Genomic DNA, 22,713 nt, shown 5'->3' with positions numbered 1-22,713 from the left:
GTTGACTTTCACATTGCACAGATTTGAACAGCGCCACCACGTGCCTAATGTTCTGGATGCTTTTGCAATTGCTTCATGGGATGGCGTTCTTCAGTTGAACCATTTGTCGTAGTTCGCAACTTTCGCTTGTCAGCAATGTATCATCCCTTATGAAAACTATAAAAAGATTTTACCCTGTATGTAGTAGTACGTTTTTAAAATATTTCAATCATTTGTGTACGCCGTAGCGTCATCACAATCTGAGGGGAACCCCGGTGACGTCATTGGTTAATGGGCATTGACCCCGCGAATGTGTAACACGCTTGGATATTGCCCGACAATAAATATTTGCGAATTTTCAACTTGTGATGCACTTATATAACATCTAATAGCTGTAGTTTGAGTCAACAAGAACCGAGTATATCGCCAATCGCCGTACAGCTGCCAGATTTGCTGTTTGGATAAACAATTGCGGTAAGTTATTTGCTCGGCTAGACTTTCCATCATGATCAAGTCGTTTAATATCCCAAAAGCTTTAGCGATGCTTTCTTGAAAGGGGTGTGTTCAACGATGGTTTGAGCTGTTTACTTGTTCTTCAGAAAATCAGAAGTCAGAAAATCTGTTGTTATCTGCGCAATGTTCCATGTAGCCCCTTATTTGACTTTTTACATTACGGTACGTTATGAAGTGACTTGCCCACATCATACCAATCTGAGATACTCGATCTCCATGCCCATTTCTACAGCTACAGAACAGACCGTAGAAATACTAGAATGAAACCTGTTGTGGAAACATATCACAAACTAGATAAAACCATGCTGCCTGTATTGAAAAAGAAATTACGGAGGAAACAAATGTATAACTTTTATCATGATTGCGTGACGTAAGCTAGTAACAATGGGTTCGGACTCAATACACACACATAATACACGTTTCTTTATCGTAGCTAGGTCAAAGGTAGAGTAAATGTCTGCCCATACAGATAAAATAAATCAGGTTTAACACTTGTAAAACAAAACAAAATACAGACTTTTGCTCCTTTTTAGCTTCATGACCCCCGGCTCCAAGCTACTAGTATATTTCGACCCCATCAGAAGAACATTTTTGCAGGGGTACTGGTAGCTATAGTGTATGGGTAAATTTGTTGAATTGCGTGACTCACAAAAATGATGTGGGAAAATTCAGTCAAATATTGTTGATGCTGGAGTGTTCATTGTTTGAAAATTGTATTTATATTATATGGATTCTGTTTATATTTGTTTATGTTGCCACAACTTGGTGTACTAGTATTTGTTCGCATTGTGGATACTGTGATCTGCTGCAACGACTTGGGTTGGTTGGGTTTTTTTTAACCTTAAGGGGATTACCTGGTGACAACTTTCACTCACTACTCAGGGACTGTGGTAGGACCTAGTGAGTCACTTCTGATTAACTTTCAAAATGATTTAAAATTAGATTCTTCATAATGTTTCCCCCCTTATAACTGTGTAAATGTTTTTTACATGTGCTTTTTAAGACAAGGAAGTAATTTTTCATCCTGGTAAAAGTGTTCTCAGCCGCAATATTGGGGGGTTGTATTTTATTAGTATATTTTAACACAGGTAGTGTAAGCTTCATTACAAATTGTTAGAATCTTGCTGAAGTACCGGTCTGTCACTCCAATGAATCCTGTACAAGTGGCTTTCATTCAAGAAGTTGTGATTGATACATTTGGTGTTCACAGGGTGTCCAGAAAATATGGGTGGAGTGGACGTACATGTACTAAAGATTAAGAAAATTCAAGGAAGAAAACAATCAGGCAGAATGCAGATGGAGTTCTGTATTGCACCAATGAGACATGCCATTAATCGCATTTTCAAAGTGTATTGTGTGATGCTTTGGACAAATTTATACTTTTCCCATGATGCAATGCATGCAACAGGCTGATAACGTTTTACAAGTCGCATATGTTTGTATTCAAAGCTACCAATAGTTAAAACAACAAATTTGCAATTGATGTTTTTTTTTTTTTTGTAACTTATTAATGAGATCTAACTTTCATATTGTGTTTTTACAGGTGCAGTCTATTCTATCATTGGACAGTTTGTCTTTAAATTGAATTTTTAAATAAGTGTAAGGCCTGCTTATCGCAATTGAGAGGGCCACCCACAGATGAATATGGATGAATATGAAAAAGATAAAATACGGAGAAATGTAATCAGGAAGTTGAAACCAAGTCTAATGCAGGAAATAATTCCAAGTCAGATAATTCCAATAACATCAATTTTGTCAAATATGGATGAGGTAAATAAAACTTAATTTAGTTTTTCATCTTCGCTGTCATTAACACACTACTATTCACCAGAAATATCCTTTGCTCAGAGTTGATGAATTCACTACTTGAGTACTGGTAATATCAGTGATATGATACACATATGGGTTAGGATACTTATAATAAAATAGAATGTGAACAAAGACTATTAAAGTCATATTCATGTAACCATGCATGCCCTTATTACTGCAAGGCTCTGCTGAAACAGTGGAGCTATTTCAACCATCAGGTAGCTTTTCCTCACTTTGGTATAAACTCTACATGACTTGTATGTATGTACAAATTCCATACAAATTCAACTTGAGCAGTCCTGTGTCTGTGTCCCGTGTAATTTTTTTTTAAATGACTTTTTTCATGAAAACTCCAATGCTTTTATACATAACACATAGGTACTTTTGGTGATTTTGTTATGATTTCTTTAATTCTCTGTTTACCTCAACTGTCATCGAAGATAACAGGCAGAACTATAAGTATGCCATTGTATGTTTCTTGTAAACCAATACCTCTATTGCTTTTATTAAAGATGCAGAGCAGAGCTGTTTTTACAGCCAAAACAAAGTCAGCTTGGACTTTCAGTTGTGGGACATGACAGAAAAAAAACAGCCAGTGATACATTTCGAAAATACAAATACAAAATTACAATGGAAATAAATAGAACACGTTCTGACACAGTCTCACGCAAATGCACACACACATGCTATTTCCGTATATTGAATTCGTTGGCAAGGAAAAAGAAACACTGGAAGGGACAAGTTTAAATTATGTTTAGCTCATCATAGTAGTAAGACAAAATAAAAGTATCGTACTATGATAACATATTGCAACGAACAGAAAACTAAATTGGCATGATCTGAACTCGTCCCATGTCTAAATTAACACGTTATAAAACAGGATTCTGAATAAAAAATTATTTTCCCAGAAAATTTTATATGAGGAAATAGTTCCCATTTTGGATTCTTAGTCGAACAAGGGTAGTAAGAATTGTTTTCCTAATATTACTGGTATGATTTGAGGTTTAATATATTGGTCAACCAATATTACATATATTTTGATGAGATGATGTGCACTGTATTCAAGTTACTGAGAATTCACAAACATATCCTAAAACTTGAGTTGATGAAACCTAAACTTGTGCACTATTAAACTTATCCTTATGTACACAATGCCAAGGAACTATATTATTTATTATTTTGTAATTTATTGTTGGTTTTATTATTTAATACATCTTTTGTGCTATTTTAACATGTGGGCATTAGCGATTCTCAAAACTTTCAGCAAATAAATAAAAAATACAATATACGAAAAAATATGTAATTTAAAAAAAAATGACCAAAAAACAACCGAAACTTGAATTTTATTTTAACCAAATTAATTAAGTGTGAGACATGATATCTTATAATGCAATACTACAATGTATCTCCACCAAATATTCTGCATCTGTTTCTTTGACATGCTGGCAAATTGAGATGAATAATTCTTGTATATGGTTCATTTAATAAACTTCATATTACTTGTACATTGTGCAGGAGAATATTTTGTCAGAAGAGAAAAACCATGGTTCTATCCAAGCTGCTTCCATGTTCCTAGACAGAATAATGAAAAGAGGTCCGAAATGGTACGACACTTTGCTTGGAGCTTTACGGGATTGTGAAAAATCTCATCTCGCAACAGTAATCACAGAAGAAGTAGAAAAAAGTAAGAATCTTTTTTTTCCTGCAATAAACATGGTACATTTTCGCAGTTGAGTTGAAGTATATATACAAGATAGAATTTGATACGTTGAAAATCTTTTGAATTTCAACGGTCGGAGGGAATCTTGAATTGTTTTTTTTTCGTTTTTTTCAAGAGTGCAAATTAATAGGATACACATCAGTATTGGCAGATTTAACAAGAATTTCACACACAACATTGTCGTTCCAATATGCTTTGAAGAAAGTATGCAAGTCTGCCAAAAAGTAATGCTGTGACTTCAAAGTAATTTCCATGTCTCTGAATTACATTTAAAATGAAATTGGTAGAATATAAAAGCAACAAACCCACTGCCACAGTCAGGAAATCCACTTGATATTGAGCAATTCACTGCACACAGTAAATTGTGTATATCTTGTGGTATACTTGACTATGGCAGTGGTCTTATTCCTTGCATATAAGATTGAAATTTACCATGGTTTCAGATAAGCATTATTCTATTCCATTTCATTCTGTATATTACTCCACTCTATTTATCAAATTGTCAAATTCAGCTGTTTAGCTTGGCGAAATAAAAATTTGTTCTTTTAAAATACAGAATAATATCAGCACATAGAATGTCAACATGCAAATCCATTCTAGAATGAAATGTGTTGACAAATATTTTTTTAGTATTTATTGAAACTTAAACATGGATAGTGTATATATCTAAATAAAGACAGGTAACTGTGATGGCAGTTTTTGTGATTGATTTGGAAACTGCAATTTAAATGTACAACAAGAACAATTTGGTTATAAAACATAGACTCAAAACAGCTAGCTAACAGGAAGTTATGTTTTTTCTGAAAAACCATACTACCGTTAAAGTCCTAATATAAACCGCATACGTAATAGTAACCGCACCCCCAATTCCGGCTTCGGGGTTAAAGAGTTCTTAACAAAAATTGAAAACTTGAAAAGTACCTATTACTAACCGCACCCCCAATTCAACAAGACCATGACTGACTTCATTGTTTCAACCAGCTGTTCCAAAACGGCATTGTTCCTAATCCTATTCATTTGTTTCAACAACATGCCTAAAAATATTCACACCTATTTATTGTTCAGCGGTGATAAGATGTCAGACAGGCACTGAAACTGCTTTTGTTCTGGCGGCGACCTCTGTCAATACTCTTTCTGAATACGTCTGTGTTTCGTAAGTTTTAGACAATGAGCTTTTATCACCGTAAAAGTGTTAAACTGAGCATTGAAGAATAATTTATCTTTCGAAAACAAATAATTTCTTGATTTAAAAAAAAAATCATGCCGTTTTCCCATGGAAATCAAAGGCAAAAGATCGCACTACATTATCGGTAAATCTCTTCCGTGTTGCGTTCACCATGAGGTCGCTGAACTGTCATTAACATATTTAAATGAGCGATGTAATTTAGACACGTGGGCACCATCCATTATTTTGATTGGTTAATTAGCGACTTGACCTATCCGGTCAATAATACGTCACGTGAGCATTCAAAAGCATGGCGGATATCGTATCGGCTGTTTACATGTGACTGAAATCATTCGCTTACGGGGAAACTAAGTTGAATTTTACTTGCATTTATAACAATTCAATGAATTTATTTTTCGTGCGTTATTGTAATCACTACTAAATAATAATCACCAATATCAACACTTCGAAAACAAGTAAGTTGCATGGCCGGATCGAGCTACATGTGATCATTTGCTACTAAGCAGTGCATTCGTGTTTTTATTTGAAACTTCTGTTAGAATATACTTTTCGTTACCAAGAAAATTAAAAAAATAAATGCATATTACATTAAAAATACTGAGTATTTTTTGTATCATGTGGAATTTTTTTTTGATTGACTGTAATTTTTCAACATTTCGTAACACCTATTTTAGAACCAAAATAAGGCCTTTCACTCTTCCCCGACGCCTATTCAAGAGATTGTATGGTGTATTGTTTGTTTTGTGCATGTGTTGTGGACAAAAAATGACCACGCCCATTTAGTGATTGCAATATGTACGTAATAGAAACCGCACCCCGAACTTGAGCTTTTGATCCCAATTTTTAAATTGATACATTGTAATATAAACCGCGGTTTATAATAGGACTTTAACGGTACACATGCTAGAGCGGATTGAAACATAAAACCTGTTGTTTAAATCCAAAATATATCAATTGTGGGTAGGTATTTCCAGTATAGAAACTACAAATTTTACCACAAATTAGTCTGAAGATACTGTTTAGTGGCCAGTGGTGAAAAACAGTTATTTAAAAAAAAAAATGATTTTCTTCAAAAAAACAAATCAATCATGAAAATTTCTCAAACATGATATAGTACTGAATTTGTCATTCATCACTGAGTGTAAATAGGAATAAAATCAAGGATTTCTTACCTTTTAGCCTTTTCGCCACCAGACTTTCTTGCCCAAATTTTTCTGCACTTTTTTCTTGTACTCTTCAATATTTCTGGAAATGAACCATAATTTTGGAGCCAACAGACATTTTCTGAGTCAACTTTCAGTTAATACTCAAAAAATTTGACTATTTTTGTCCAAATCATCTGAAGAATAGTGCAGACTATAAACAGAACTATTTTGTAAATTTGTGTTGAAAATAGGGAACTGGTGGTGAAAAAGGTTAATGAGTACTCTCTGAATAGCTGCTGTGTACTGTCTATACACTCTGTGGAGTTTCTTTACCCAGTGGCCTCATTCTGAAACAGGAAATGTTAGAGGGCGCTAGACTTATGAAAAGTGTTGATTGGTCAGTCATATAATATTATTTGAATATCTATTATTTACATTTTCTTGCAGTTGTATCACTTGAACAACCTAAAATCCCAGCATGCAATGCAGTTTTGAATCCTGTTTCATATGATGCTCAATCCCTTTTTTCCTAGAAAGTATAAAATGTTTCAAAGTTCACTTGACACAAAATCCCAAATACGTGTAAAAGGTTGCTTTAAAAATATGTCAACCAGAAGATTTAGGGTGCACTTCAGTGGACGTTATGATGCTACGTTTTTTTTAATAATAATTAGATAATTTACATATCAACCCTTTCATTTTAGCTGTCACCTTCCTCAAACTAGTTGTATGTTCTGTTTGTGCATATTAATTAATTAGGTGATTTGCATATTATCAATTTCACCATCATTACTAACTTTTGTCACCTTTTGTATTAAACAACTTTTTACACACTGTGAAATATTTTTGTTTGGAATTAATTTTCGAAGTTTTTGTTGAAGGAATGATTCAGTGAAAATAAAATCCAGCGAATATACCTTTTTTTCTATATTTTACATTTAACTCGTCAGAAATCAGTGAAAATAAATTCCACACAAAATACCCAAAAGGTCTTTTCAGCGAAAATTAATTCCAACTAAAATAAAAAAAATTTAAGGGTTATTAACACAGAATTAATACCCAATAAACTGGCGAATGTGTGTTTATGTTCACCTATATATATCTGTCACTCTTGAAAAAACTAAGTAGTAAATTAAGTAGGCATTTCACACACAAAAAAATTGCTGTACAACAGCCAAGTTTTCCAAAAAATGACAAGAATTTACATACAGTAATCACATGTGCTGCCATAGAGAATGCTTGAACAACGCCAATGTAAAATCAATCGGTTTATTGCACATAGTATTGTGTAATGATATTGTGCTAATAAGTTGTAATGTTAGCAGTTAGTTGTCATAGATTACTTGAACGGCTTAGAGGTTAAACACATAACAACACATACATGTACTAGTCTATCGTAATCAGGGTTCAAATCCAAGTGCCTCCTTCCTCCTAAGAGTATGCTTTACTGCCTTTCGAAAAATACATGTTTTTCTTACATATTTCGAATACGCCTTGTATTAGTTTTTGCTTTGAAAATAAAGGCCTTCTCAATTCTAAAATCAGGCCCTTTTTAACCATGTGACTGCAGCTGTGTGGAGACATTTTTTCCTGTAGTTGTGAATCCGTAAAAACAGCTCTTTTATTATTCTCATGTCTACCTCTGTGATTGTATTTTTGACAGCTTAATTGTCTACGACTTTCTATGTGCAAATGGACAAATATCAAGTTTATTAACTTTGGCCTTAAATAAACTGTGCATTTAATAGTCAAAAGTTCACAGACATAGCTGCATTCTGGAAATGTGCCAAATGTTTATCTTGCAATTCAAAAACTGGAAAATTGAAAGAAATATAGATATAACATTTTGTAATTGGCTATACTTGAACTTATTTTTCATTTTGCTGATTTTTCAAACTGAATTACAACCTAGGAAGAATGTTTAATTTATATAATGTGATCATTAAAGCATTTTTTTATTTATTAAATTACAAACCACGTCAAATTTCATTTTTTTTGTGGAAATTAATTTTACTGAATAGATTACAGCATCATGCATGGGCAAGGCACTTAATCGTATCTGTTACATGTGTTCATTTGAAACTAGAAACTCAGAAGTGTGGCTTGTAGGGGTCAAAGACGAACGACCTAATTATTATGCAGACAATGTTTGGTATGTGTCTTGCCAGTCGCATTGAGTACATGAATCTCATAGCTGTATGAGATCAGACAGATCCTTATATTTGGATTTGCAGCCCATAGTGACAGATTGAAAAGACTTGGGGTTTGACTTACTCACTGGTAAGGCAATGATTGGTAAATTGTTTAAATAATAATCTAACTGTATTGCACTTGAGAAAAATAGTCAACTGAGCTCAGACAGTACCATTTAAATTGATTGAATGTGCATACTTTTATCTATAATATTTCTTATATTCAGCTTTATGTGTACTGAGGCTGAGCTTCAACATTTAACTATGGCAATCAAGTTTATTTTATTACTTAAATAGGACAGTTAGTCTGAGCGTCGAACCAAATGTGATTTTCTTGTTCGTAAAATATTAACTGCATGAATTGGGCAGAGGTAATGATTAACAAGGTAAAGCCCATGTTGTTAGATTTCCCATGCTTGAACCATACTGTAAAATTTTACTTTATTTTTAGCTGGAATCAATTTTCACTTTTTTTTGCATTGATTTTTAATGAGTTGAATGTAAAAAATAGGATAAAAATGGATATATATGCCCTTCAGCAAAAATAACAAAAAATAAATTCTAAGCGAAAATAAAGTATTTTACAATATTTCATCTTAAATAATTAGTTGTAATATTCACAAGGTTATTAATTGCATTTTTTAAATGTCATTTTGACTCAGTGTTACATGGATTATAAAATTTGGAAAAAAATTCTTTCCCCCTTTAATCTCTGAAACATTCTTTTGTATTATTATCTTATTCTCTCAATCTGAATTTATACCACTTGGCAATTTAACAAGATGTGTTTAACAAAATTGCAGCTTAAATTTCTTCAAAAAGTAATGAGCATATATGTCTCATGATTTGAAAATATACATTTGTGACTGCCCAGAGGTCTTGAATCACTTGTGGGTGAAATATTTGTAAATTTATGTATTTTTCTAGAAATAGAAGTATGTCTGTCATGGAATATAAATATGTCACCTTGTGTTTGCAAACCAAAATGTCAGATATGAGGTCATGTCTTCACCGGAGCAACAAATGATAAAGACATTCAAAGCTGAAAAAATTATCGCCAACATTCACCTAGAAATTATTTTTTGTAGTATATACTACTACTACAACTTCAACAAATTCGCATTTTTATTTTTGAATTTCAAAGTCGACTTTTGCACATGGCAGTGCATATTAAAGTAGGTAATCTGTATGTTGTCTCATTTCAGCCTGTGTAAGCAAAATTTCAACAAATTCAAAAATGAATTTGATTAAACTTAGGCCAGACTTTTATTATCCCTTGTTTCGCGAACTGAAATGAAAATAAAATTTTATTTCAGCATAATTTCTCACGCTAAAAATGCTAAAAAATATTATTTTATTTTTTTTTTACCGCCCGCCGCATAACAAATCCAAGTTGCATTTTCGTGGGAGTATCATGATGAAAAGTATCGCACAGATGAGAAACAAGGTTATACATGGAATAAAATTTTAATTTCATTTCTTCTCTCTGATCAATGATCTCACATACAATTCTTTGAGAATCACACAAATCAAATTGAAAAAAAAAAAATAATTTTATCTTTTTCCCCGCCCTCCACAAAAAAATTGCCTTATAAAAACTTAAGAAACAAGAAATAAAAAAAATCTGGCCTTACTATATATTGGTATAGACCGTCTTGTGGTTGGTGATCCTAACCTCTAATGTCATCGCTCTTTCTCTGACTGTTGTTAATTTACACTTCCTGGATACGTATTTATAAAACAACAATGATTGTGTATATTCTGTATTCACACAAAGGCTTTGCTTTGCGGTGCTTGGTATTGTTTATTTTTTCAAGATAACTTGTACTTCTTCTATGGGCATTTTTTTTTTGAGCTTTTATTTTATCATATTAATGTAGAAGTACTGGTATCACCACCGTTAGAATGTCACCATTCAGTGGGGTAACTACATTGTAGTTTTAACTACATAGCATTAACATTTTCCAAAACTGAAAAATTGTTTTTCTGATTGTATTGCAGTGTGTCCGCGGCCACCATCGCCATCACCTCCACCACCTCCATCACAGGCTGTAGACAATCAACCTTCTGCTAGTGCACCCTATTCAAACATTGCGACTAGTCAAAGAAACGACTGGCCCGCTCCACCTTTTCAAAGTCCAGCACCCCCACCACCACCACAGGTAGATACTCGACAACCACCAGCCTACCAATATCCACAGCAAGCAGCAGGTGTATACCCACCACAGCAACCAGTGAACCAGCAACCGTACCCACAGCAACCCAATTCATCCCACTCGCAAGCAGGAAACTTACCACAATCGGAATTTACACATATACATACAACCAATCATCCAGGATATAGTCCACAGTACCAACATAATACATCAAACAGTCAGCCACTCCCATCAAGTCAACTGGTACATGTACAAACTGTTGAGTATCAACCCGCTCCACAATACAAGCCATTACCCCCTCAGCAGTTTCCACCACCGTCTGAACCACTAGCATTCCCTCATCAACCGTCCCAGAGTCCTCCGAAACAATCAGCAGTAGAGGTGCCTTATCTGCATCAACCAGTGGATAAACAAAAGCAAGTTCCCATGGCAACAGGTACAGAAAAAGCTGCAGTAGTCATGGCGACTCTTTGCAATGCTGACACACCACTTCGTAGTGTTAGAGCCGATATTTTGAAAGCATTGCATCCTCTCAATGTTCATTCGCCACTTCATAAAGATTGGAAAGGTCTTGCAGCCTGTTTTGGTGAGCTGATCAGAGTGAATTATATAAATTATTATATGCTTATTAAGTATAATTCAATTTTCAATATTTTTTTTACAATTCAAATTAATTTTGTATTCATTTTATATCCAAGTGTGTTATGGAGATTTGCAGCCTCTGACGAAATTTTGTCTTGATCGAATTTAGAATGTTCGAAAACATACATGTATGACAATGAGACTTTCCTGTCATACTTACATCGTTGTCTTAGTGAGAGATGTTTTTTTCACCGCAGTTTGATTATTATTCTTGGGTGCCTTGCTAGGTGTGCGTTCAAAGTCATTTCATTAACATAACTGTGCTCATATTCAAACTTAACACAAATTTTTTTGGATATTTCAATAGAAATGGCTATTTTGTTTTTAATCATGTCTATGCCTGCTGATCCTTCACTAATACCCAGTATATCGCCTAATTCAGTAAAAAGTTTGCACACAAGTACTTCTTTTATAGTTAATACCATTGATTTTGTGACTTGATCAAATTTGTCAAATTGATAACCATTTCGTCCAAAATTCTAAAATTTTGCCTGGAGCTTTTTCTCAGAGATTTATTCAAACTTTTTATTGAGATATATATATTGGGTTACAAATGCATGTTGCATTTTTTTCAAGATTGAAACAAAAATGGACAACTATTTGACATTCATTCTTGTCCATTTTGCTTCTTCATTAATATACGGCATGATTCAGTTGAGAGTTTGTATTATTCACATATACCGGGGTATAATATCGTGGATTGTGTTATTTTGTCTAAAATGGAAGTCTGTAAATGTTTTAAGAATCATTTGTCACAGAAGGGCTTTGTATCAGGATCTTACATACTGGTTTACTGATGAACATCATTTTAAAAACTACTTCTCTGAGATGTCCTGCTGGAAGCCATTTTTGTTGTAAAAATACACTACATTCAGGTATTTTTACATGTTCAGTACAAGATCTCTGGCATGTGTGGGTCGATTTACTTCAAACTTTCATTCATAAACTAGTTTTGAATTCTATTGTTGCCAAAAAACACCATTTGCTCGTTGAACACCTTGATATGATCTATCGTTGAGAACAAGTACTTGTCTTAAATAACATATATGTCATGGATATTTTGAATTTACCAAGGACTAATAATTATCTACTATCATTTTCTGTATAAAGTATACAGTATTTAATCTGTCCTAGCAGCTTTGAATTTTACTTCTTAGCTCCGCTGTCGACTTTGTCAAGCGTAGCTTATCATTGTCTGTTGTTTGTGTAAACTTTTTACTTTTTCGACTTCTTTTTGAAAACTACAAGCCTAAATGCTTTGATGCTTGGTGTATATGTGCCTTGGGCAGACCTCTCTTAAATTTGTTCATTTTGTGATGATATCTTTTTTTCTCTACTCTTGATGAATATTTGGTAAAAAGTCTGATTGCTTTGATACTATACATATAAGTACCTCAGATAGACTTCTCTCAGATTTGTTCATTTTCTAATGATGTCATCAGTTTTTTATTTGAAATGTGCATTGCCAACAGCGGTGCCATCTCAGCCGAGAGGCTGCTTGTTATCTTATTTTGTCTATTCACTAATATAATAGCTTGGTCAGGAAAAGTTTGTAAGGGACAGCAGTCATAATTGATGATTATGATTATAAATTACTCTTTTAAAAATGTTTGCAATCATTCCTTGTGTTCTGTTTAACACAATCACCTGCTGGAGCTTTTTATCCTTTTCACCACCAGTTCCCTCTTTTTATCACAAATTCACAAAATAGTCCTATTTATTTCTGTCAGACACTGGGATAAATGAAGCCAAATTTTGTGAGTAAAAACTGACGTTTTGTGTTTTGGCTTTAAAATTACCGGGTAAGCTTCATTTCCAGAAATATTGAAGAAAATAAGAAAAAAAGTGCAGAAAATTGTGGGCGTGAAAGTCTGGTGGTGAAAAGGGTATACTGATAATCCATGAATATCCATGGAGGTTTTCAGTATTCAATGTGTCTAGACATGAATGAGAGCTGAATTGAATTGGTTATATAGTCATCATGAAACCTAGTATTAATATTGCTAATTTAAGTGTTCTCCAAAAATGACTACTGAAACCACAAACCATTTTCTTCACTTAACTTGTAGAATATACAGCTGAAGACGTTGGTAAGTTCGGACAATCCAAAAATCCAGTAGAGGACATGTATCATGACCTGAGTACCAAAAATGTTACCCTGGGTGATCTGACTTCTAAAGTCCAAGAACTAGGAAGGCAGGATATACTGGTTAATATTGACAAGACTGTTGGTTTTCGGCAACCTGAACCTACTGGAAGTGACAAGAAAATTGAGGTACAGTTTGTTTGTTTTTTCATATTTCTTGTTCAAATTATAATTGCTCATTGTGCTGAGAATAACAAATTTGGGTCCTTGGGTATTTCACCCCATTCCACAAAAAAGTTAGTTTATTGGTTTACTGTAAAATACTTTATTTTAGCTGGAATTAATTTTCGCTGAAAAGACTTTTTGGGTGTTTTGTATGGAATTAATTTTCACTGGTTTTTGAAAAGTTGAATATAAAATATAGGAAAAAAGGTATTCGCTGGAATTTATTTTCTCTGAACCATTCCTTCAGAAAATAGTGAAAATTAATTCCAAGCGAAACTAAAAAGTAATTTACAGTATATGAATTTTAGATTATTTTTGTGCTATGCTCAATGAATGCTAAAATGAACAATGATTAATTCACACACTGTCTACTAATTTTGTCTGAGGTTCATCCACAAATGTATCATTATATTTTATAGATTGATTTTCCTCAACACATAGATGGTGGTCTAGTACCTGGTAAAATGATAACTATATGTGGTGCTCTCCCTGTTAATGTTCAAAGGTGCGTGACTTTGTCAAGATTGTCTAACAGTAAATCAACACAGTACAAAGTGCTTCTTCTCATTGAACATAAAACATTTTTTGTGACAATCACTCGTTCTCTGCATAAGTCAAACATTGTGGTATATTATGCATAAATTAAATGATACATTTCACATCATTATACACTCTATTTCATAAAGGCAAGAATGTTTTTGAATAAAATATTCAAAAATTTCAAATGAAGGTTGAAAACGACCAATCATGTTAACTTTGCAGATGCATCCCTTTCTTATAGAATATCTTTCACAGGAATGGCAGTATTAAAATTTGCCAATGATTGAAGGAAACCTGCAAAGACTTTTGGGTAATTGGCATCACCGAATGTCTTCTATAGCCTATTAAAGCGTCTTCTATGAATTTGATTAAAGTGCAAGGGTCTTCCGCGATAAATACTTTAATAAAAACATCTGTGCCATTATGAAACTCAGTGTACTGTAAAGGGGTTAATTATTCACTGGGTTTTAATTTGGCTTTTTTCGCTGACTGAAAAATGCGCTAAATTAAAACCCAGTGAATAATGTAAAATTGAGCATAGATCACATTATCCAAATGATAAAACAGTGAATTTTAAACCCACTAAATATGCCTGAAACGCTAAATCAGTGAAATTTAAACCCAGTGAAAATTAGTCATTTTACATATCCCATATTGTTGCCATAATGATTTTTCCATTTTCCATTTTCTCACTTTCATTATTTATATGACAGTGTCCTAAATGGCATGTAATCCATTAAATATAATCTAACAAAGTTGTTGTTACTTTCAGTACACCTTTTTAGTCAGGTCCTCTGTGACGACAATGGAAGAAATGATGACCGTTCATAGTGTTGGTGTATCGTTCGATCTGTAATCAATCATTTTTTGTATATTATCATTTCATCTTTGTATTATCCATTCACTTGAATATTTAGATTTAGCGTCAATCTCCAAGTTGGTACCAGTACCGAACCACGTGCGGATATAGCATTACACATAAGTGTTCGAGTGACGGAAGGCACGATTGTTAGAAATACCCTAGTGGATGAGGAGTGGCAGAAGGAGGAACGTGAGATTAAATTCCAACCGTTCCTTGCTGGCACAGAATTTGAATTGGTTATTAAAGTGGAAAAAGATATGTACAAGGTATGCAATAAATAGGAAATTTATTCAGTTTCATCAGTAGGGTAAAACTAACCTGTCTCACGACGTTCTAAACCCAGCTCACGTTCCCTGTTGGTGGGTGAACAATCCAACGGTATTTCAGGTATTAATGGAAAAGTAAACCTAGCCCATCTTCATAATTGTTTATTTACCATAAACTAGTATGAATACTTTACGAGGATTTTTATTATTGTTGCACACTTACGAACGAGAGAGCCTCATTACATGAACAAAGTTATTGACTTTCTTGAGCGGAGCTTAGAATACGAGTGATTGTCTGTCATCGTATGTGTCAACTTCTTACCTTTTTGACTTTTTCTTGAAAACTACAATCCTGATTGCTTTGATACTTGGTGTATATGTACCTTGGGTAGACTTCACTTAAATTTGTTCATTTCATGATATCTTCAATTCTCTAATTTTGATGAATATAATGATGAATGATGAATGTAAATTTTGGTAAAAAGTGATATTTTTGACTTCTTGTTAAAAACTACAAGTCTGGTTGATTTGATATTATACATAAAGGTATTACAGGTGGACCCCTCTCTGATTTGTTCATTTTCTAATGATATCTTCAGTTTTTTAATTGAAATGTGCATTGCGAACAGCGGGGCTATCTCAGCCAAGAGGCTGCTTGTGATTATTTATGTTGCTTGGCAACCATACATTTTGCTTGGAAACCAATCATGTTATGTTACCAGAATTCATTTTTTCATTTAATATTTTAGGTTGATGTTAATGGGCTTCAGTTTTGTGATTACAAACACCGCATTTTGCCGTTGAAAAAAATTGATACATTAGATGTATCTGGAGAAGTTCGAGTGAATAGTGTGGACATCAGTGTACCTGTACAGGTAAATTAATTATTCAGTTCAATGTGACTTGCCCAACACTGGCTGGTGGTGAAATTTAATTTAATTTAAAAAAAAAAAAAAACTTTGTAAGAAATTGTTTTACTACTAGTACCGGACACGGAATTAAAATATCAAATACATGATTCAGTATATCTGCACTATTAACTAACCATACTATAATGTACATATTACACTCGTCAAGTCAACAAAATTATTTCTGAGTGATATTTGTTTAAATACTAGTAAAATAGGCCTTAGGTTTTGAGCACTTTTTTTTTCAAGGGGTAACAGAAATCCAATTGTAAAACGTCTATAAATTTGTAAGTCACTCGTCATGAAAGACACCCATTGCAAAGTGACTGGTAATTCAATAATCTTTGAACTCCAGTTTTGTATACCATCGCAAAAGCTCTTATTTCGAAAACTATCACCACTAGCATAAATGCCACTGGGGATATACATTTGTACATGTACAATGACAGTACTTAATTGTTGTTTTACTTACAGGAGTTACCAGATCCTGAGTTACTGACTCCAATCACTGCAAGTAAAGCAGAAGTTGTACCAGTAATACCTATGAATGTACCAGATGTTAAACCGGCTGCGACTATACCAGAACCAACTAATAGTCATTCAGAAAAGGAGATTTCAACAGAGCCACAGGTACCAGCAGACACAGTACCATCATTATCTGAGCAGGTATCAGTGGAAGAAACAGTGACCACACCACAGGTCAACCAGGATGATTTGCTGGGGAATAAACCTTCAGAAGCTGATTCACCTTTGCCAGACAGTTTGGTCAGTGGTATGAGTGATGGTGCAAACAGTATCTCAGAAAATGTGAGACAGGAGGAAACTGAAGCATCAGCATCTTCTGAGCTGACACTGATGGAAGAAACTAAGTTACCTCCGCAGTCGGCTGGTGCTTCACCATTACAAGATGCCAGTTCTAGTGAGGTTGCCAATGCTGTACAAGAGGCAGTGGATAAAGAGGAAAGTAAAGATTTGATATCTTTTGGAACACCACCAATTGAAGCAACTAAACCATCCTTGCAATTAGAGGACTCATCTCCTTTACAAGATACTGGTGCTGGTGACAGCAGTGAGGCTGCCAACGCTTTATCCGATAAAGTGGGAGTGGAGGACACCAACGAAGTGATATCTTCTGAACTACCTCCAATGGAAGAAACTGAACAATTAAAGGAAAGTGGGGCTGGTGACAGCGAGTCAAACGAAAGCCATGCAGAAGCTGGTGGCCCTAGTGATGTTAAAATAGTTCCTGCTAATATTACAGTGACGCAGCTGGAAAACGATGAATACAATGATGGTAGGAATTCAAGGTTTTTGCTTAGAGGGTCAGACGAGAACAATGAAGTAAGAGAAACAGCACCAGACCAAAAACTTAATGTATCCAATGAGAATAATGTAGTAGTAGAGGATGAGAAAAACTTCGACACAGAAAATAATCTGGCGGAAGTATCCGTGGTCGATAATAACTGTTCCAGGCCATGCATCCAGAGTTCAGACTTGAATGTCACTACAGAAGAAGAAAAAATTGAAAACATTGACAAGCCAGCTGACAGCAGCCTTGATGAAAATACGGGGATGGAAGAGCGAACGACCGTTGGTGGATATCAAGAAACTTCGCAGTCAGATGACCTACAAGGAGCAGCTTGTCCAGAATCTTATTCGCATATTGATTCTAAGAAAGATGGAGACACTAGGTCAAAGCAACCTTCAGGGATGCCACACTTGAAAGTGATTGGTGCATGTAGTTTAGTAATTGCTGTGCTTGCTGCATTAGCATTCAGATTTGCAAGAAAATAACAAAAAAATGCATTTTTTTTGAAATCAGTATGCTCTTGTTTGTTCTTCATAATAATTTCATTCAAATGTTTGTCAGATTTAGCAAAGTCTGTGAGCAAAGACAAGATGGTTGTCTCACAAAACTAGTCAACTTTTGTCAATTTCTAATAAAAATGTTGTCAAAAATTTGGCAATGGATGATTATATTAATAAATTTATATGAATTTCCAAGCAAATGTGCAAAAAGTGACACCAAATTATGGGCGGCGAAAAAACTTAATAAAAGAATCAATTCTGATTAGTTTAAAATTAACATGTGATACACTGAAAATGAACTTGCGATGTGTAACAGAATAGTAATTTGTAGAGTCCCTTGTTATGAGCAGTGTGTGTTTTGTATATATATGTTTAATCACTTTGCTAAATGATGCATGTTTCTGCTAGCCATATTTAATCATAAAATAAAAGACTACGGAGTGCATATATTTTAGTATAGACTTTGGAAAACACGGACATGCAACTGTTGGTATTCCTTTCATGTAACCTTAGTTATAATCCACTACCAAATTCATACCTTAGTTTAACTGACAAACAGAGCTATGTCAACAGCATTAATACACCTTCTCCTGGTCCATATGCATGACAAGTCTGTCAGGGTATTGCTGCAGAAAATGAGACAACTCTGTGGTTATAATATAATCGGAATATAAAACTGAATAGCGCAGTCCGTTTTATTGATCGCAGTGAAACTAAAAATTGCAAATGGGACAGTTTTATCTACAAGGAAACAAAACTGCCTGATATTAAACAATGGCCTGTCAAATGTTTACTATTATAACAAGTGGATTTGTCATTGTAGTTAGAACCGATGAGGCCTAGTAGTCCACTACAGCATCACTTACCAAACATATAAAAATAAGCATTAAAAGGTAACAACTAAAACTGAATTGATGGGATCAACTGTATTGGAGATTACCGGGTATAACTCGTGTTGCCAGCTGGATTTTCTGTCGTCTCGGACACAAGTTGCATGTCCCTGTTTTCTCAGGTCTATGATTTTAGTTATTATTGGTATCCTTGGCTCTAAGCTGTATTATTCTAGAAAGAAAACAAATTGAAATATCTGTTGAAGAGTTTTAAGTCTCTCTCAGAAAAAACAAATGATGGAAAAAATGGGTAGAAGTGGGATCTGTACAGTGTTAATACAATATCATTATTTGTTGGCTTCTAATTGTAGAATTGGGAATATAAAGAAGTATGCATGGCATGTAAACAGTGCCCTCATTTGGTGCTATAGTGCCCTTATACTGCAACCTTGGAAAGTCTTTTTTCCCTCTGAGTAATGGGTATAATATATTAATAAATTTACAATGAATGAAGACGAAATTCTCAGTAATGAAAAAAAAAAAATATTTCAAAGCCAGTAATTTGTATGAATTTTAAGTGTGTTTTAAAATGACTAATTCCTTGATTACATTGTATTTTAGAATAATTGATATTATATTTTGTGAATTGGTCATTCATGATAGGGGGGAAATCAAATCCTATATAATGCATACAGGATTTTTCTACCAGTATATTGAAACTTGAGAGTTACTACTTAGTAGTACAATTTATGGAAGATACAATCTGAGCATAATCAATTATCTTTCAAACTAGTCATCTGGCGCTTGTACTTCGATTTACGCCATTGTTTTTATACCTTCACTGTAATACGCTGTGTTTTACTCCAGATATCTACAGTGTTCGTGTTTAAAGTGACAAACGTTTGTTAAACCTTGGCCTTTTTAAAATCAGTTTCTTTCATTGAGTACATTTGTTATATGATTTGTTATAAACAAAAAAATGAATTGTTTTTTCTTTCAATATTATTTCAATAAACCTGTTGCTTGATTCTCTTATATTGAGATACTACTAATTTGAAACTACTACCTTACGTTTTTGCAAAAACTTTCACCCAAACTAATAATTTACTAATAAGTTAAATAAATTACTATGTGCTAATACTTTTTCTGGCAAATGCAATTGTAGCATTAAAATGAACTTGTACAATAACTATTGTTGTCGTCTCTGTTGAAATAGATTTGTCAGTACTTACCCTTTTTTTGTGGCTATGATTTCAAGCATTTGCACTTTGACCAGCCTCATCTCTGTAAGGGGTAACATTGGCTCTTCAAGTTCTTTTAACTATGTTTACCATTTGCCATTTCACAAGGTGATTCTGTGCGTTGGGTTAGAATTTGCACTTTGACTTGGTCTACCATGCGTTGGCATCTGCGTTTTGATCTGATAAAATTCTACCTTGTGTGGCAATTTCTCTTTGACCAGCTCTATCTCTGCCATGGGATACCATTTTCACTTTGACCAGCTCTATCTCTGCCATGGCTTACCATTTTAACTTTGACCAGCTCCATCTCTCCCATGGGTTACCATTTTTACTTTGACCAGCTCCATCTCTGCCATGGGTTACTATTTTCACTTTGACCAGCTCCATCTCTGCCATGAGTTACCATTTTACTTTGACCAGCTCCATCTCTGCCATGGGTTACCATTTTCACTTTGACCAGCTCCATCTCTGCCATGGGTTACCATTTTCAATTTGACCAGCTCCATCTCTGCCATGGGTTACTATTTTCACTTTGACCAGCCCCATCTCTGCCATGGGTTACCATTTTTACTTTGACCAGCTCCATCTCTGCCATGGGTTACCATTTCCACTTTGATCAGCTGCATCTCTGTCATGGGTTACCATTTTTACTTTGACCAGCTCCATCTCTGCCATGGGTTACCATTTTCACTTTGACCTGCTCTATCTCTGCCATGGCTTACCATTTTCACTTTGACCAGCGCCATCTCTGCCATGGGTTACCATTTCCACTTTGATCAGCTCCATCTCTGTCATGGGTTACCATTTTTACTTTGACCAGCTCCATCTCTACCATGGGTTACCATTTTCACTTTGACCAGCTCTATCTCTGCCATGGGTTACCATTTTCACTTTGACCAGCGCCATCTCTGCCATGGGATACCATTTCCACTTTGATCAGCTCCATCTCTGTCATGGTTTACCATTTTTACTTTGACCAGCTCCATCTCTGCCATGGGTTACCATTTTCACTTTGACCAGCTCTATCTCTGCCATGGGTTACCATTTTCACTTTGACCAGCTCTATCTCTGTCATGGGTTACCATTGTCACTTTGACCAGCGCCATCTCTGCCATGGGATACCATTTCCACTTTGATCAGCTCCATCTCTGTCATGGTTTACCATTTTTACTTTGACCAGCTCCATCTCTGCCATGGGTTACCATTTTCACTTTGACCAGCTCTATCTCTGCCATGGGTTACCATTTTCACTTTGACCAGCTCTATCTCTGCCATGGCTTACCATTTTTACTTTGACCAGCTCCATCTCTGCCATGGGTTACCATTTTTACTTTGACCAGCTCCATCTCTGCCATGGGTTACCATTTCCACTTTGATCAGCTGCATCTCTGCCATGGGTTACCATTTTCACTTTGACCAGCTCCATCTCTGCCATGGGATACCATTTCCACTTTGATCAGCTCCATCTCTGCCATGGGTTACCATTTTTACTTTGACCAGCTCCATCTCTGCCATGGGTTACCATTTCCACTTTGATCAGCTGCATCTCTGCCATGGGTTACCATTTTCACTTTGACCAGCTCCATCTCTGCCATGGGATACCATTTCCACTTTGATCAGCTCCATCTCTGTTATGGGTTACCATTTTTATTTTGACCAGCTCCATCTCTGCCATGGGTTACCATTTTTACTTTGACCAGCTCCATCTCTGCCATGGGTTACCATTTCCACTTTGATCAGCTGCATCTCTGCCATGGGTTACCATTTTCACTTTGACCAGCTCCATCTCTGCCATGGGATACCATTTCCACTTTGATCAGCTCCATCTCTGTTATGGGTTACCATTTTTATTTTGACCAGCTCCATCTCTGCCATGGGTTACCATTTTCACTTTGACCAGCTCTATCTCTGTCATGGGTTACCATTGTCACTTTGACCAGCGCCATCTCTGCCATGGGATACCATTTTCACTTTGACCAGCTCTATCTCTGCCATGGGATACCATTTTCACTTTGACCAGCGCCATCTCTGCCATGGGATACCATTTCCACTTTGATCAGCTCCATCTCTGTCATGGTTTACCATTTTTACTTTGACCAGCTGCATCTCTGCCATGGGTTACCATTTCCACTTTGATCAGCTGCATCTCTGCCATGGGTTACCATTTTCACTTTGACCTGCTCTATCTCTGCCATGGCTTACCATTTTCACTTTGACCAGCTCTATCTCTGCCATGGGATACCATTTTCACTTTGACCAGCTCTATCTCTGCCATGGGTTACCATTTTCACTTTGACCAGCTCTATCTCTGCCATGGGTTACCATTTTCACGTTGACCAGCTCCATCTCTGCCATGGGTTACCATTTTCACTTTGACCAGCTCTATCTCTGCCATGGGATACCATTTTCACGTTGACCAGCTCCATCTCTGCCATGGGTTACCATTTTCACTTTGACCAGCTCTATCTCTGCCATGGGATACCATTTTCACTTTGACCTGCTCTATCTCTGCCATGGCTTACCATTTTCACTTTGACCAGCTCTATCTCTGCCATGGGATACCATTTTCACTTTGACCAGCTCTATCTCTGCCATGGGATACCA

At 35.2% G+C, this 22,713-nt stretch overlaps 1 protein-coding gene and 1 long non-coding RNA gene across 4 annotated transcripts; one reads left to right on the top strand and one right to left on the bottom strand.

Annotated features, from left to right (window-relative positions):
* Positions 1 to 262: 262 nt before the first annotated feature.
* Positions 263 to 20,057, top strand: LOC100376748 (uncharacterized). Of its 3 annotated transcripts, none has more exons than XM_085504309.1 (9): positions 263 to 453; positions 2,036 to 2,262; positions 3,817 to 3,985; positions 10,546 to 11,136; positions 13,412 to 13,617; positions 14,073 to 14,158; positions 15,111 to 15,321; positions 16,071 to 16,196; positions 16,704 to 20,057. In XM_085504309.1, exons 2-9 carry the CDS (start codon positions 2,131 to 2,133, stop codon positions 18,021 to 18,023), a joined length of 2,841 nt encoding a protein of 946 aa, XP_085360435.1. In that variant the 5' UTR covers positions 263 to 453; positions 2,036 to 2,130; the 3' UTR covers positions 18,024 to 20,057. The 3 variants fall into 3 exon arrangements, with proteins under 3 accessions (XP_085360435.1, XP_002740575.3, XP_085360434.1); XM_002740529.4 differs by having other exon boundaries at positions 10,546 to 11,286; XM_085504308.1 differs by lacking the exon at positions 263 to 453 and adding an exon at positions 1,521 to 1,793 and having other exon boundaries at positions 10,546 to 11,286.
* Positions 3,469 to 15,726, bottom strand: LOC146737896 (uncharacterized). Its single transcript, XR_014930705.1, has 3 exons — positions 15,644 to 15,726; positions 6,380 to 6,452; positions 3,469 to 3,873 (listed from the first exon to the last, which is right to left on the bottom strand). It is a non-coding gene; the product is annotated as an uncharacterized LOC146737896 (long non-coding RNA).
* Positions 20,058 to 22,713: the final 2,656 nt, after the last annotated feature.

The sequence above is a fragment of the Saccoglossus kowalevskii genome, chromosome 10 (genome assembly GCF_978046115.1).
Source record: "Saccoglossus kowalevskii chromosome 10, keSacKowa6.1, whole genome shotgun sequence".
NCBI classification, from domain to species: domain Eukaryota; kingdom Metazoa; phylum Hemichordata; class Enteropneusta; family Harrimaniidae; genus Saccoglossus; species Saccoglossus kowalevskii.
Note: the sequence above shows the minus strand (reverse complement) of the source record. Positions and strands in the feature narration are given on the sequence as shown.